The 12,550-nt window shown below is 44.7% G+C and overlaps 1 protein-coding gene and 1 pseudogene across 7 annotated transcripts in view; one reads left to right on the forward strand and one right to left on the reverse strand.

The window, feature by feature from the left end:
• The window catches only part of LOC116847425, a 5,815-nt pseudogene extending 3,305 nt beyond the window's left edge, over positions 1 to 2,510 (reverse strand).
• The window catches only part of LOC116847423 (cysteine protease ATG4D), a 30,815-nt gene that overhangs the window by 17,483 nt on the left and 782 nt on the right, over positions 1 to 12,550 (forward strand). Inside the window, exons 2-6 of one of the 7 annotated variants that reach the window (XM_032822412.1) lie at positions 10,399 to 10,489; positions 10,761 to 10,931; positions 11,020 to 11,364; positions 11,561 to 11,845; positions 11,986 to 12,386. In XM_032822412.1, the coding sequence (XP_032678303.1) occupies positions 10,781 to 10,931; positions 11,020 to 11,364; positions 11,561 to 11,845; positions 11,986 to 12,386 (1,182 nt within the window). In that variant the 5' untranslated portion in view covers positions 10,399 to 10,489; positions 10,761 to 10,780. The other 6 variants (XM_032822411.1, XM_032822413.1, XM_032822409.1 and 3 more) reach the window with 6 other exon arrangements.

Raw genomic sequence — 12,550 nt, forward strand, 5'->3', positions numbered from 1 at the left:
CCATCTATGGAGCGTTGCAGTACGGGTTTTTTTTCCGCTAACTCGATTAATCTCCCGTAACTTGATAGAATTAACAATTGGTATTCATACCGACAACTGCCACGTCCCAGTAAAATTCTTCATCCTGGCGAGAACATCGATCCATCCGGAGTCCGGCGATCCTGCGGGAGCTTCAGCGATAGATCTTGAACTTCGTCCCTCGCAGAGTCGTGGACTAATTTCCGCGACTAGGAGGGCTCTTCAAGTCCGACTCTTCGTGGCCAATTTGCTTCCTGAGAACCCCTTCGGATCTAGTCGCGGGTAAAACGTGACGACGAATGTCCGACGTTCAGCGGCTTTGAGTTTCCGCGTTTTTCGCGAAATTGCGAATCGTACTCACGCTTTCCTACACGATCGCGCGTTAATTACACGCGATCGATCCTCGCGGGCCGAGAAACAACGATAACTCGTCGTTGGCCGCCGACCGATTTCGCGACTTTCCCTCTCGTTTCGCCCCTCACTTTCTCTCCTAATCTCGCCGCGACTTGTGCTCGCGCGCCGCTTTACGCCCGCCAATCCTTCAAAGTCGTCGGATCAGTGGTGGAATGTACACTTCCCTAAAATCGTCACTACGAATCCCCGATGAAACGATTACCGTTCGTTTAGCGCGCTCGCTTTTCCCGCCCTTGATAGCCAATCTCGTTTTGATCTCACGAGCGAGACCTGACCTATACGAGAACTGTATCTCGTCACGAGGATTCGCGAGAGTAGAGGTAGAGAGAAGGAGGGGAGGGATAGGGGAGGAGAGAGAGAAAGAGAGATAGAGAGAAAGAGACAGAGAGAGAGAGAGAGAGAGAGGGACGAAGAACGACAGAGAGGGAGAGGATCGTTTTAAACGGCTCGATGTAACTCGGAGACACCCCTACGCACGTCGCGCTTTTACCCCGCACCCTCCGCGACACGATTGACGATTCCACTGGATTAGAATCGACGACGAGTCACGACGAGCCCCACCAGGATGAGCATCCAGGATGAGCTTGTCCCTGTCCTTCGTGTGGATTGTCTTCTTCCCTATGTCCGGATGCGCGCGAGGAACTCGCAGCGACAGTCGAGGGTGGTGCACGACAACGATGTCGCGGTTGCCGCCACAGCACGACTGGCCGAACGGGCCGAACGAACGAGCGGGCCACCAAACCACCCCTTCTCGCGCTCTCCACCCCGTCTCGTGAGCCACCCTCTCTCGTCTCTCTCTTACTCCTTCTCCCGCTCCGCTCCGTTCTGCTCTCGGTTCCGCTCGGTTCCACCCGCATCCTCCACTTGGTCGCTCCTCGCTCCTTCTCTCTCTCTCTCTCTCTCTCTCTCTCTCTCTTTCTCTCTCTCTCTTATTCTCTGCCGTTGCCGACAGTGCCGTATCGGTGTGCAATTTTCTGCACGGCGCGAATTTTTCAGCAATTTCCCGGCTCTTAAATGGAGTAGAGCAAAGGGGTCGGTGGATTTTTGCGTGAAATTTCTGGGCTAAAAGGCAAGTCTTCCGCCGGCTTGCTGGCTCGATTTCTCTCTCTCTCTCTTTCTTTCACGAGCCCATGCTCTTTTTCCACTCGTCCGTCTCGCTTGAGTCGTCATCCGGTGGCACAAGAGTCCGCCGAGCGATGCTCGAGTGTGCCTCGCGTAGTGCCGTGGACGGCGTCGTTAAGATTTTCCTTCCACCTCGCGCGGGATCTCTTGAGCCGGGATATAACCTTCTGTGAAACCCTTATGCGCTCGACTGAGGCGAGATGGAAACGCGAGAATTTCGCTGATCCGTCCTACGTCGCTCTCACGCCGAGAAAGTTGGAGTACAAATCGAATCAATTATCGCTCCTTTGTCGCAGAAACGAGCGACACTGTGACAGGTCCGTCGTGTTTTCGCGCCCTGTAATTAGAGGTTTAATTATTACAAGGACTCTCGTTCGTTGCGTTTATTTTAGGTCTGCTACTTGCTCAGACGATAGAAGCATTAATTATAGAGAAGATGTAATACGATCGCCGGATCTCCTTTTCAGTATAAATCCCACTTGATTAGCGAAATCATATTTCCCGACTAACTTCACCGTTTTGCTTTAATAATAAAGCAGCGAGGCACTTAAGGAGACATCCGATTCTCTCGGCACACGTCGCATACATCGACGTATGCGCGAATCTTCGAATCTTTTCTCGCCCCGAAAAGTCTCTGTCGCAGCTGTCGAGCTTCTGCTCGATTTCACAGTCCCGCTTGCGTTCTGTCCCCGACGTCGCGTCATTGTGCTCCAGATAGAGACGTCATGCTCTGCGAAGGCAATAGGGATAAGTCATTTTATTGATCCGGCTTAACATCACGGCTACCTGTCTTCGAGTTTTCCGTCCACGAGCGAGATATGTTCCGTTCGGCGCGGTATCGCAACAAGGCGCGAATACACACGGCGACGTAACGCGGATAATGAAAATGTCAATAGCAATGGAACGATCCGCGCGATACCGCGCCTTCGTTCGTCACATGCGAACACGGTGGGACACGACTAGGATATTCCTGGTTAAATATTTGGATACGCGAGCCGCGACGTCGCTGGCTCCATTCATTCCTTTCGTTTCGCGTTGTCGAGTGGAAACTTCGATTAGAATCGCGTCGTGTGCTGAACACACAGGGTGTCGCGCCGACACACGACCTTAACATCACCGGTGAGCACTAACTTTGGGTGAGTTCGCGGCCGATCGTGAAAATTTTGTGCAAATTTCGAGGCTGCCCGTCGCCAGTTTTCCGCCAACTTTCTGTTCTCAACGTCGCGCGGCTCTGCAATTAAACTTCAAAATAAAATTCTATCTGAGCGCTGAATCCGGTTGAAAGCTAGGAATGAGCTTTTCGCAATGTTGGGACTCAGAAAGCTTTGTTTTTTCGTAACGCTGACTTCTAATTGCGAGATTATCGCCGTTAGGAGAGGAGCTGACTCCAAGTTCGTCGGATAATATGAGATTGACCTGACGAATGGGACGTTTTGTGTGTGCACGCGTACTTTCACAATCCCAAACACTACACTGCATGATCTAGTCTGATTCCAAGATTTCGAAAGATCGTTTTTCGCACGAAATACGAAGATACATAATATACACAATATACATGAGGATACATCGGGCTGATTGGAAATAATCCGTGACGGTCATGGCTTTCTTCGCGGCGCTTAATATTTCTCGCTGCGACATTTATCCTAATTATGGCGCGCCGTCGATATATTGTCGCGCGACCTAATTCCGATCCCGTTTAAAGTACGCATATACGTATTAATATAAAAACGGTGTAATGGAAAAACGGTCCGCGACGAAAATTGCGCGAGCTTCCCAAGAATAGCCACGTACGTATGTACGTGCGGATTTCTCACGTGCTTATACCGAGTGTCTCGCAAATCGTGACGTTTTCAATTTTAATTCAGGATAATTGTGGATGAAGTTAAAGATTCTCTTCCTCTTTCGACGGATCCTCTGATAAATTCGGGACCAGTGCTTCCGGAATAGAAGTGTCCAGACATTCGTGGTAGTCGAATCAAGAGAAATAATAGTCTCCTTGCGAACGGGACTTCAGAGAGAGCTACAAACAGACAATAAAGTCATGATCTTTAGTTACTTTCGAGTAGAGTCCGTTTCAAAGCAGGCATTTATTTACTTCAAAGTTCACGTTACTCAAGATTTTGTCACGAGGATACGCGATATTGAAATTTGCGGGGAGAATTGACTTCCAATCGTTCACAGAATCCGTTATTAAGATCACAATAAGTGAGTTTTGGGAGAGCTCGAGCAATACGCGGGTATTACGATAAAATAGAGAAATTCTGTCATGTGTGTGTGTGTGTGTGTGTGTATGTGTGTGTGTGTGTGTGTAACACGAAGGAAAAGCGAGCGGGTGAGCGTGCCTGGCGGCGTTTCGTGATGCGCTGTGACTCCTTCGTCCGCGTTAACTGAAATAGCTTCGCGCTCCGAGCGAAAAGAAGAGAAACGAAGCGAGTCCTCGCTCCGTGTGGAGTTCTCTCTGCTACCCTCTTTCTCCGTGTCCATTGTTGCGCCGTTCGCATTTGCCGTGCCGCGTTCCATTTCTCTGCGTCAATCTTCCTCCGTATAATCCCTCGTAATACGTGCACGCGCTCGCAATTCCCCTTTCGCGATTTTTCTCGCGAACTTACGCTAAATTCCAAACAATAAATTGCTAATATTAATTGAATGAGAGCGCGTGACGCGCGTGTCGTGTGTTTTTGCAATTTATAGAATCAACACGCGCATTGTTTTGTATTTTTTGCGGACCCTCCCGCACGTGGAGAAAAAATTCAGCTTGTGTAACTGAGTAGAGGTCAGACGAAAAACAATTCGTTGATAAGAAATAATATCTCTGTTATTGTGAAAACATTCGTCTGAACATTCAGCTGCGTTAAAATTCGGTTGCGGTAACAATAACTAACAATTGGCTGAGTGAAAACCTCCTGTAGGAATATTTCTGTTCCTACAAATCGAGTTTTTCATCTGATTTCCAGATAACAGAAAATTCAGCTACATTAATGGAATTGTTTTCTCCGTGAGACAAACGTATTTCGGAGATCAGATCTGTTCTCATAAAGCATTAAGTACCAGCTATTCCCGGGTATTCCGTATTTCATTGTACTTTTAGGACGAGCGCGATCTACAATTCATATTTCCAGTCGAACGACGGCTTTTCACGATAGCACACGTTGAATTTGAACGCGGAGGCCGTCAGCCTCATCGAATCGCGAGCGGCGATCGCACGTGCGGCCCGCGCGAATTGTACAGCGCTGCGAAATTTAGAACGAACGCTCACGCGATAATCAATGAAGCGAAGCCGGAATTTCTACGGGGCTTATTGGTTATGCCGCGATGAATCGCGCATGCCAGCTTTCCGCCGTTGCCGTCATTTCGACGGCGTTACGCCGACTCGGCGAGGTATCATGCCTTATTCTCTCCCTCTCTCTCTCTCTCTCTCTTTTCTCTCGTTTCCATCCCTTTCAACCTTGCACACCCCTTCGCTACGTTACGATCGAGAGTTCGTTTTACCGCCTCTCGATGCTGAATTCTTTGCACTCGAAACGAGTTAAGTGTACAGCGGACGAAGGGAAGCACTTGCGCATCCCATCTTCGGTGGCATGCTCTTGCACAAGGAAGGGAACTATTGCTGCAATGCGCTTTCGTGGAGAAAAGATTTTAGTTCGTTATGTTAATACGAATGAGCTGCAATCTGACAGATAACAATCGCTTTTCGGCGAAGCCTTCCTCTCTGGCGCGGATTCATTTCGAGAAAACCCAGCCATTGCGTGTATCTTTCCTCTGTCCGCGTTGTACACTTGGAATTTCCGAGGAAAAAAGAGGAGAGTGGAGAAACTTGCAGTTGTGAAAAGAATCAGACATTAAGGCGGATCGATAAAAATACACTTGCGTGTCTGTCTGCATTACGAGCCCGTGAAAAGGCGTCACGCATTATGAAAGATAACCCGTAATTATTTATCTGCGCGGAACATTAATATCTACTCGCGCGATAAATAGTGATAACTTGCGACGCGTAATCGATAATTCGGACAATCTCACGCTTTTACTTTTTTCTCCCGTCTCCCTTCTCTCTCTCTCTCTCTCTCTCTCTCTCTCTCTCTCTCTCTCGTCTATTCCATCGTTATCGATTCTCGACGGATACCAGAAACTTCGTTAAGCTCCCGGTACCATCATTAAAAAAATTGCATTAATAAATTTACAGAAAAGCAATTTCGTTGCTCGTCGAAATCCCATAGTTTAGCAGGACTTCGCTTTCGACATTTTATCATTACTCACGGCCACGTTGTAGAAACAGCACGTAGCATCTGCCACTCATAGTTGACTGCCGACTCCTCCCGGGATCATCCCGGGATCGGGCGATTCCGCGATTCTCGGCGTGGGCCACGCGTCGTCTCATCGATTGCCTAAAAATAAAAGAGGCGTCCGTTAATTAAGCCGTCGACCTACATCGCGTATCATTTTTAATCCGTATTCTCGGATCGCCGGCCGATCGATATATTATGCGTTAATTATTAACTGCTCTCTCTCCGCTATTATTTCGAGGCGTCGCTTATTATGCGACAAGTCCGTTATAAACGTACCTTCGACTTATTTAGACACTGATATACCCATCGGACGCTGAAGCTCGCCCTTAACTCGTATCAGCAGCCTAATTGAGTCCCTGAAGACTCTACGCCCTGGGATCATCGTCTCCGCGATGGCACGAGATTTTCACTCTAAAGAGGGATGTCTTCCGTTTGATCTCTGCAAGAATTACAAATTTTACATTAATTTTCTACGTCAATTTCTCAATTCCCACTCGATGGTCTTGTAAATTTGATCAGGTCGTAAATATTTTCATTGAATGCAAGAAACGAGACAACTTTCCTCACGATTAGTGTGGTCTTTTATTTATTGTGGGCGTATAATTAATGTCTGTTGAAGAGAGGTAGAGTTTTCCGTTATAAATTTTTTCCTCGCGAAAGAATAAGGTAAAAGTACTTGGATACATACTTAATTTTTAACTATTTACTCTTTCTCTTTTAACTTTTCTCTTTCTTTCTTAACGTTTTTATCCCTTCAAAAAGAAATATTTAAACTTTTAATACAGTATATATATATATATATATATATATATATATATATATATATATATATATTCTGTATTAAAAGTTTAAATATTTCTTTTTGAAGGGATAAAAACGTTAAGAAAGAAAGAGAAAAGTTAAAAGAGAAAGAGTAAATAGTTAAAAATTATGTATATATATATATATATTCAATACTCTATATATATATATGTACATATATATATGCATATATATGTACATACTCGTTATGTTAAAAGTTTTAATATATTGAAGTTTTGTATTTGAAGACCACAATAATACAAATGTCCAGAGTTATGTATCCAGAGATTGATACTTTTATTTCGTAATTGAAAGCGTGAAGACGATAAAAGTACGATTAACAGCTCGCTTAATGTTTCACGTTGTGTTGTGTCGACGCGATGTGTTGGGATAAATAATTAATAGCTCAATATAATGTTTCGCATTGTGCAACAATGTGTATCGCTAACAGTTGACTGTTATAAATCTATAAGGGTCGGTTTTTCAATAGCAATTTAGACTTGAATTCAAGTCTATTCTATTCTAACAATGCGTTTGTTTTGTTTACACAGAGTTTAAGTTGATATCTAAGTTTTATCATTGAAAAACCGGCCCTAAGGGTTTTCCGACGAAAATAATCGCGGTCGGACCTCGCGTTAATTAAGGCCAATGACCCGAGATGGAATACATGATTCGGAAAGCGAGTGTAGTTACAAACCGTGAAATAGCACGAGCAAGTGGCAAGGGTGTCTGTTTAACAAAAAGATACGAGAGTAAGGTTCTAATAAATGGGACGCGATCCTCTTATTGATCTACCTCGGAACGTTTCTATAGTAGCGAAGGGAAAACCTGTCACGTGATTACGTGCGCTTTGAATTTCCGTCCTCCATTTTCTCTCTTTCTGTCTCTCTCTTTCTTCCCCCTTTCTGCCTTGTTGATTTCCCGAAAAAAGCCTGTGTATGTAATAACACTCATATAAATAGTACACGGAGCTTTGACTCATCAGTCTTTTCCCGTATTCACCTTGGGATGCAAATAACTCGGCATCACGCGTATATGCAATGCTCGCGATAAGATAACTTTGAAATCGCGTTAATCATCTATATTGATAAAAATGAGTTTGAACAGAATGAAGGTAACAAATGTAGGTAAATAAAAAAAGAAAGAAAGAGAAAAAGAAGAGGGAGAGTACCGTAGAAATTTATTTCAAACAGAGGAACAACGTGAGATAATATTTTATTTAATAATATTACGTTATATATGTTGGCAAAATTTCTCTTTCTCTCTTTTTTGTGCTTAAAATAAAACATCAGTCTACTTATACAGCACAAATGTTCAAAATACATTCCAGAGATGTTCCAGGGATATGTGATATTTCTGGGACATCTCTAAAATATATTTTGGATATTTGTGTTGTATAGGTATTACAAATCTCAAGTAATAATTTACATCTAAAGTGTATTTATGCCACCAGTGTTACTGTAGCATAAATTACATAATGAATCATTATTTTCTACAATATAATAAAGTATGATCGCATTATGAGTTATATTACGTTATCAATTATCATAAAATAGAGGTAAATTACCAGTACACCTTCGTGCTCGTAACAGATGCACCGCAATCGATCAACTCGTTCAAATTTCCGTTACTCGTAACTCAACCGCGCGTTTCAAAATGGCGATTACCGCTCGAATACATTGTATACACATGTACACGACAAAACGCGCTAATGCTGTTCCATGCGTCTGCAATTAGCGGTCGAATTATCCGATGAGAAACGCGTCTCCTCATGATTGCTAATTATTCAGCTTAAGCGCTTCATCACTTAAAAAGAACGTCAAAAATCGATGAATCTCGCGTGTCAAAGATCGCTGACTAACCGCGAGTGCACGGGGAACGGCATTAACGCATCCGATCGTTCACTTGATACGAACAATGCCTAGGACTACCTACCTATCTGTCTACCTACCTACAGGATTTGCGCATTCGGCCGGGAAATGGCCAAATTCGAAGCCGAAAGGCATTAATGACGTCGAGTGCATCCACCTGCATCCATCCTTGACTGATTCCGGCTTTCCGCGGCATCGATGCGTAACGAACGAGATCGTAACGGTCGATTAGAGTGGTACCGCGTGCGCCATCTCTTCGCGCGCCACCTCTCTGCGCGTCATCTCTCCGCGCGCCTCCGCAACCAGAGAGCGGCGGCGCTGCCGTCGGCGGTCAGCGATCGCTTTAAAATCCGGCGGCGCGTCGCCGCAGGACGCGCTCTAGCCGTTCGTTAGCGCGCACTTCGCGATGTTGCGATCGTCGTTTTTTCGTGTTCACGACGGCCGCGCGGCTTAGCCATCCGCGGCGTAGCGTTTCTAACCTACGCGACGACGCCGTCGATCCGGCCTCCCCGGGTTCGGGATTCTGAGAACTGTCAGGGATCCGGTCGTGTCTGTTCGGACTCGCGGTAACCCCGATGCACCGCCGTCGTGTATGTGCGTGTGCACCGAGAAACAACGCGTAATCGGGTTACGGGCGGTCGATCCGACGATGCCTCTCGGCGTCCTGTGAAAACGTCGTCGCGGTCACGTGCGCAGAAAATGTAACGCCCTTTGCCGCTCGCTCGACGGTTCACAGGATATCGGTGTCGTCGACGCGGTTGTCGTCCACGAGCGAAAATATCGCTTCCCCCCCACGGGAAAATGAACGGCCAGGTGCAGTCGTCGAGGGAGAGGTTAGGTGAGTGCAGCGTCGTTTCGTTCATAGCGTTCATTGTCTCTCAGCCTTCGAGGACGATCGAAATGCGTTTTGTTGCGGAATTATCGGCGATAGACGCGTTGCGAAACGACAGCGCGATAAGAAACGGATTACGCGGCGATTTTTCACTCGCATTGTTTCCGTTACGTATTATCCAGTGTTATTCTAATCGCCTTGCAACGTTCACCCGATCACGCGATTATTTTGCAATGCTCACTGCGTCGCTCGGAGAAGCAATAGAGACGAGGACTGAGAGGCGTTTTGAGGTATATTAATGGCATTTATTGGAATAGACGTTATTTTAAAGCACTTGAAGGGCACTCTCGGTTACTTGCTGCAAATTGTTAGATTGTTAGCTGTTGTTATCGTCGTTTTGTTGACCGTTAATTTGGCTTCATTAAAGCATGTTGGTGAAAGCCAAATAACGCTGGCTCCACATGTGCATGCCACATCCATTGCAAACAAGATAAGAGTGCAAGGTGTACTCAGTGGTCCTGTCGCCATGTATTTACTTTTGTGATTTATTATAACAGTGGCATCAGACTACCATCTCAGTCACAATGTTTCATTATCTTCCATTATCTCTTCGAATTCCAGGTTTTTCCTGTACCATTTCTTAAATGCCAGACAGATGATTCTATTTCCTAGCTCTCAAAAACTTAAGATTCGTGGAAACATTAATAAATACAAACTTTTCATTGAAAACTAATATATTGCTATTAGACATGTGTGAGCCACAATAACTTATTAAACTCCCCAATTTTCTTGAACAAAGCTTTTCAAATACTCTGTTGTAGAAATGATAAGCCAATTACAATTTTTATGGAATTATTTCATGGAGAAAATTGATGTCTTATCTGTACCAAATAAGAAATACTTTTCTTTTCTGGATAAGATATCTTCTTTTTCTCCACATATCACTTTCTTTTTCAAGAGCATTATCTTCACTGATTATAAGTCATGAAATAAAATATAGCTCAATCCAGATATCAGTACCTGTGTTCTATATTATTCCATTCGTTGAGTGTTACAGTTGCTGTAACCACCATTGTGATGTTTGTGGGGCAACACAGCAAACAAAGCATTCAGATGTTCACTAAGAGAAAAAAAATATTTAAAAAACAGTAAATGTTCATTTGATGGATATTAGTAATATATTTACTTAGATCTAAATTCTTTTATTTAAATAGAGTAAATAGTTGCTTTCGTAAGCAACTAAAGTTCTCTTAAGATTTTAAGATGTACATTTTCTTATTTGAAGAATGTTTGATATTAAAATAAATATTTTTCTAGCTTACTATCTTTTAAAAAAGATAGTAAGCTATCTGAGAAAAATAATTTTTTCTCAGTATACCAAAAATAGAACACAGCTGAACGTGTATTGTATCTTTCCAGACGGTTTTAGTTCCGACACAATGGACTTATTCAGGATGTTTGGCAGCGACCGCGTCCCTGCTATCCCCAGCTCAGACGCGGAGATACCGTTGGACGACAGCACGGCCCCCATGGAAGTCGACAGTAAGGTGAAAACGAAATTGCTCTCTATGTGGAATAACGTTAAGTATGGTTCGTATCTCGATTAGATACTTCGCGGAGTTATGGCAGAGCGTCGGCTCGAGGTGTACTGAACATCTCTTTCCATTCTCGGCCGCAGGATGGACCATGAAGATGAAGGCGAACTTCTCTAAAGAATCTCCTGTATGGTTGTTGGGCCAATGTTACTTAAAAAAGTCCGAGGATCCCTTGGAAAGCGCCTCGGAGGCCTTGGAACCGGTAGGAACTGGCAGTCAGGTCTCCCTGGCGATGGACGCCACCAATTTTGAGAATACCATAGAGGAATTCAAGAGGGACTTCGCGTCACGACTATGGCTCACATATAGACGGGAATTTCCAATTCTGAACGGTTCCACTTTCACCACGGACTGTGGCTGGGGTTGTATGCTGCGTAGCGGTCAAATGATGCTGGCACAAGCATTGGTCTGCCATTTCCTCGGACGTGGTAACTATTCCTACTTTCTGACTCTCTTCTTGATTAGGATTGCTGCGAGGAATTTACCATTTATTTACTTCTTCTTTTCACTAAGTTGCGTTTTAAGTAAAGTCACCATATTCGAAGAGTAGATTAGGATGAAAAGAGAGTTATATCGATGAGTAGCATTAATATTGATAAAAACTCATGTTCTTATTCTGTCTAGAATGGAGATGGCGGCCGGAACAACCTATCGAGACCACTCAGCAAATGCGGGACGACAACAATCACCGAATGATCATCAAGTGGTTTGCGGATCAGTCGAAGCCCGAATCGCCTTTTTCCATACATAGACTTGTGTCTCTCAGCGCATCGACGGGGAAGCGGGCGGGCGATTGGTACGGTCCCAACTCCGTCGCGCATCTTTTAAGTCAAGCTGTGGGACGCACTGGCGAGCTTCCCAACAGTAAACTCAGTCGGCTAGCGGTGTACGTTGCTCAAGATTGCGCAGGTTTGTATTATTGGCAACTGTGCAATACAAATGAATTAGTATGATGGAAAATATGATCGTGTATTATATTAAAGACTAAGCTACGTCTGCGGTAGAGATTACGATGTATCAGGTACGAATTAACGGTTCATATGTTTTAGTATATATGCAAGACGTCGAAGAAGCTTGTCGCACCCCTGACGGTGGATGGAAGTCTTTGATACTACTCGTACCTCTGATGCTCGGCACCGACAAATTGAACCCCGTGTACGCACCGTGCGTAACAGCGCTGCTGACGTTGGACGCGTGCATCGGTGTTATCGGAGGTCGACCCCGACATTCGCTCTACTTCATCGGCTACCAGGACGACAAGCTAATCCACCTTGATCCGCATTACTGTCAGGAGACCGTCGACGTCTCGAAGGAGAACTTCCCGTTGATTAGCTTTCATTGCACGTCGCCAAGGAAAATGTTGCTCTCGAAGATGGACCCCAGCTGTTGCGTGGGCTTTTATTTTCCTAACAGAGAATCGCTTACCGAATTCATGGAGACGATTGAACGGGTAAGTGTTATGGTTTTGGAACACGTGCGAGTGGGAAGTGAAATTGATACATGTAGTTGTACGCTAACGTGATTTCAATGAAATGTACTCGTATCTCCTTTTTTTTATTATACATATATCTATTCAAGAAGTAGAATTTAGAAATGTTACGACTTATGGAATTA

This window comes from Odontomachus brunneus, unplaced genomic scaffold (assembly GCF_010583005.1).
Source record: "Odontomachus brunneus isolate Ranch 3 - 2012 unplaced genomic scaffold, Obru_v1 Obru_scaffold_077, whole genome shotgun sequence".
NCBI lineage: Eukaryota > Metazoa > Arthropoda > Insecta > Hymenoptera > Formicidae > Odontomachus > Odontomachus brunneus.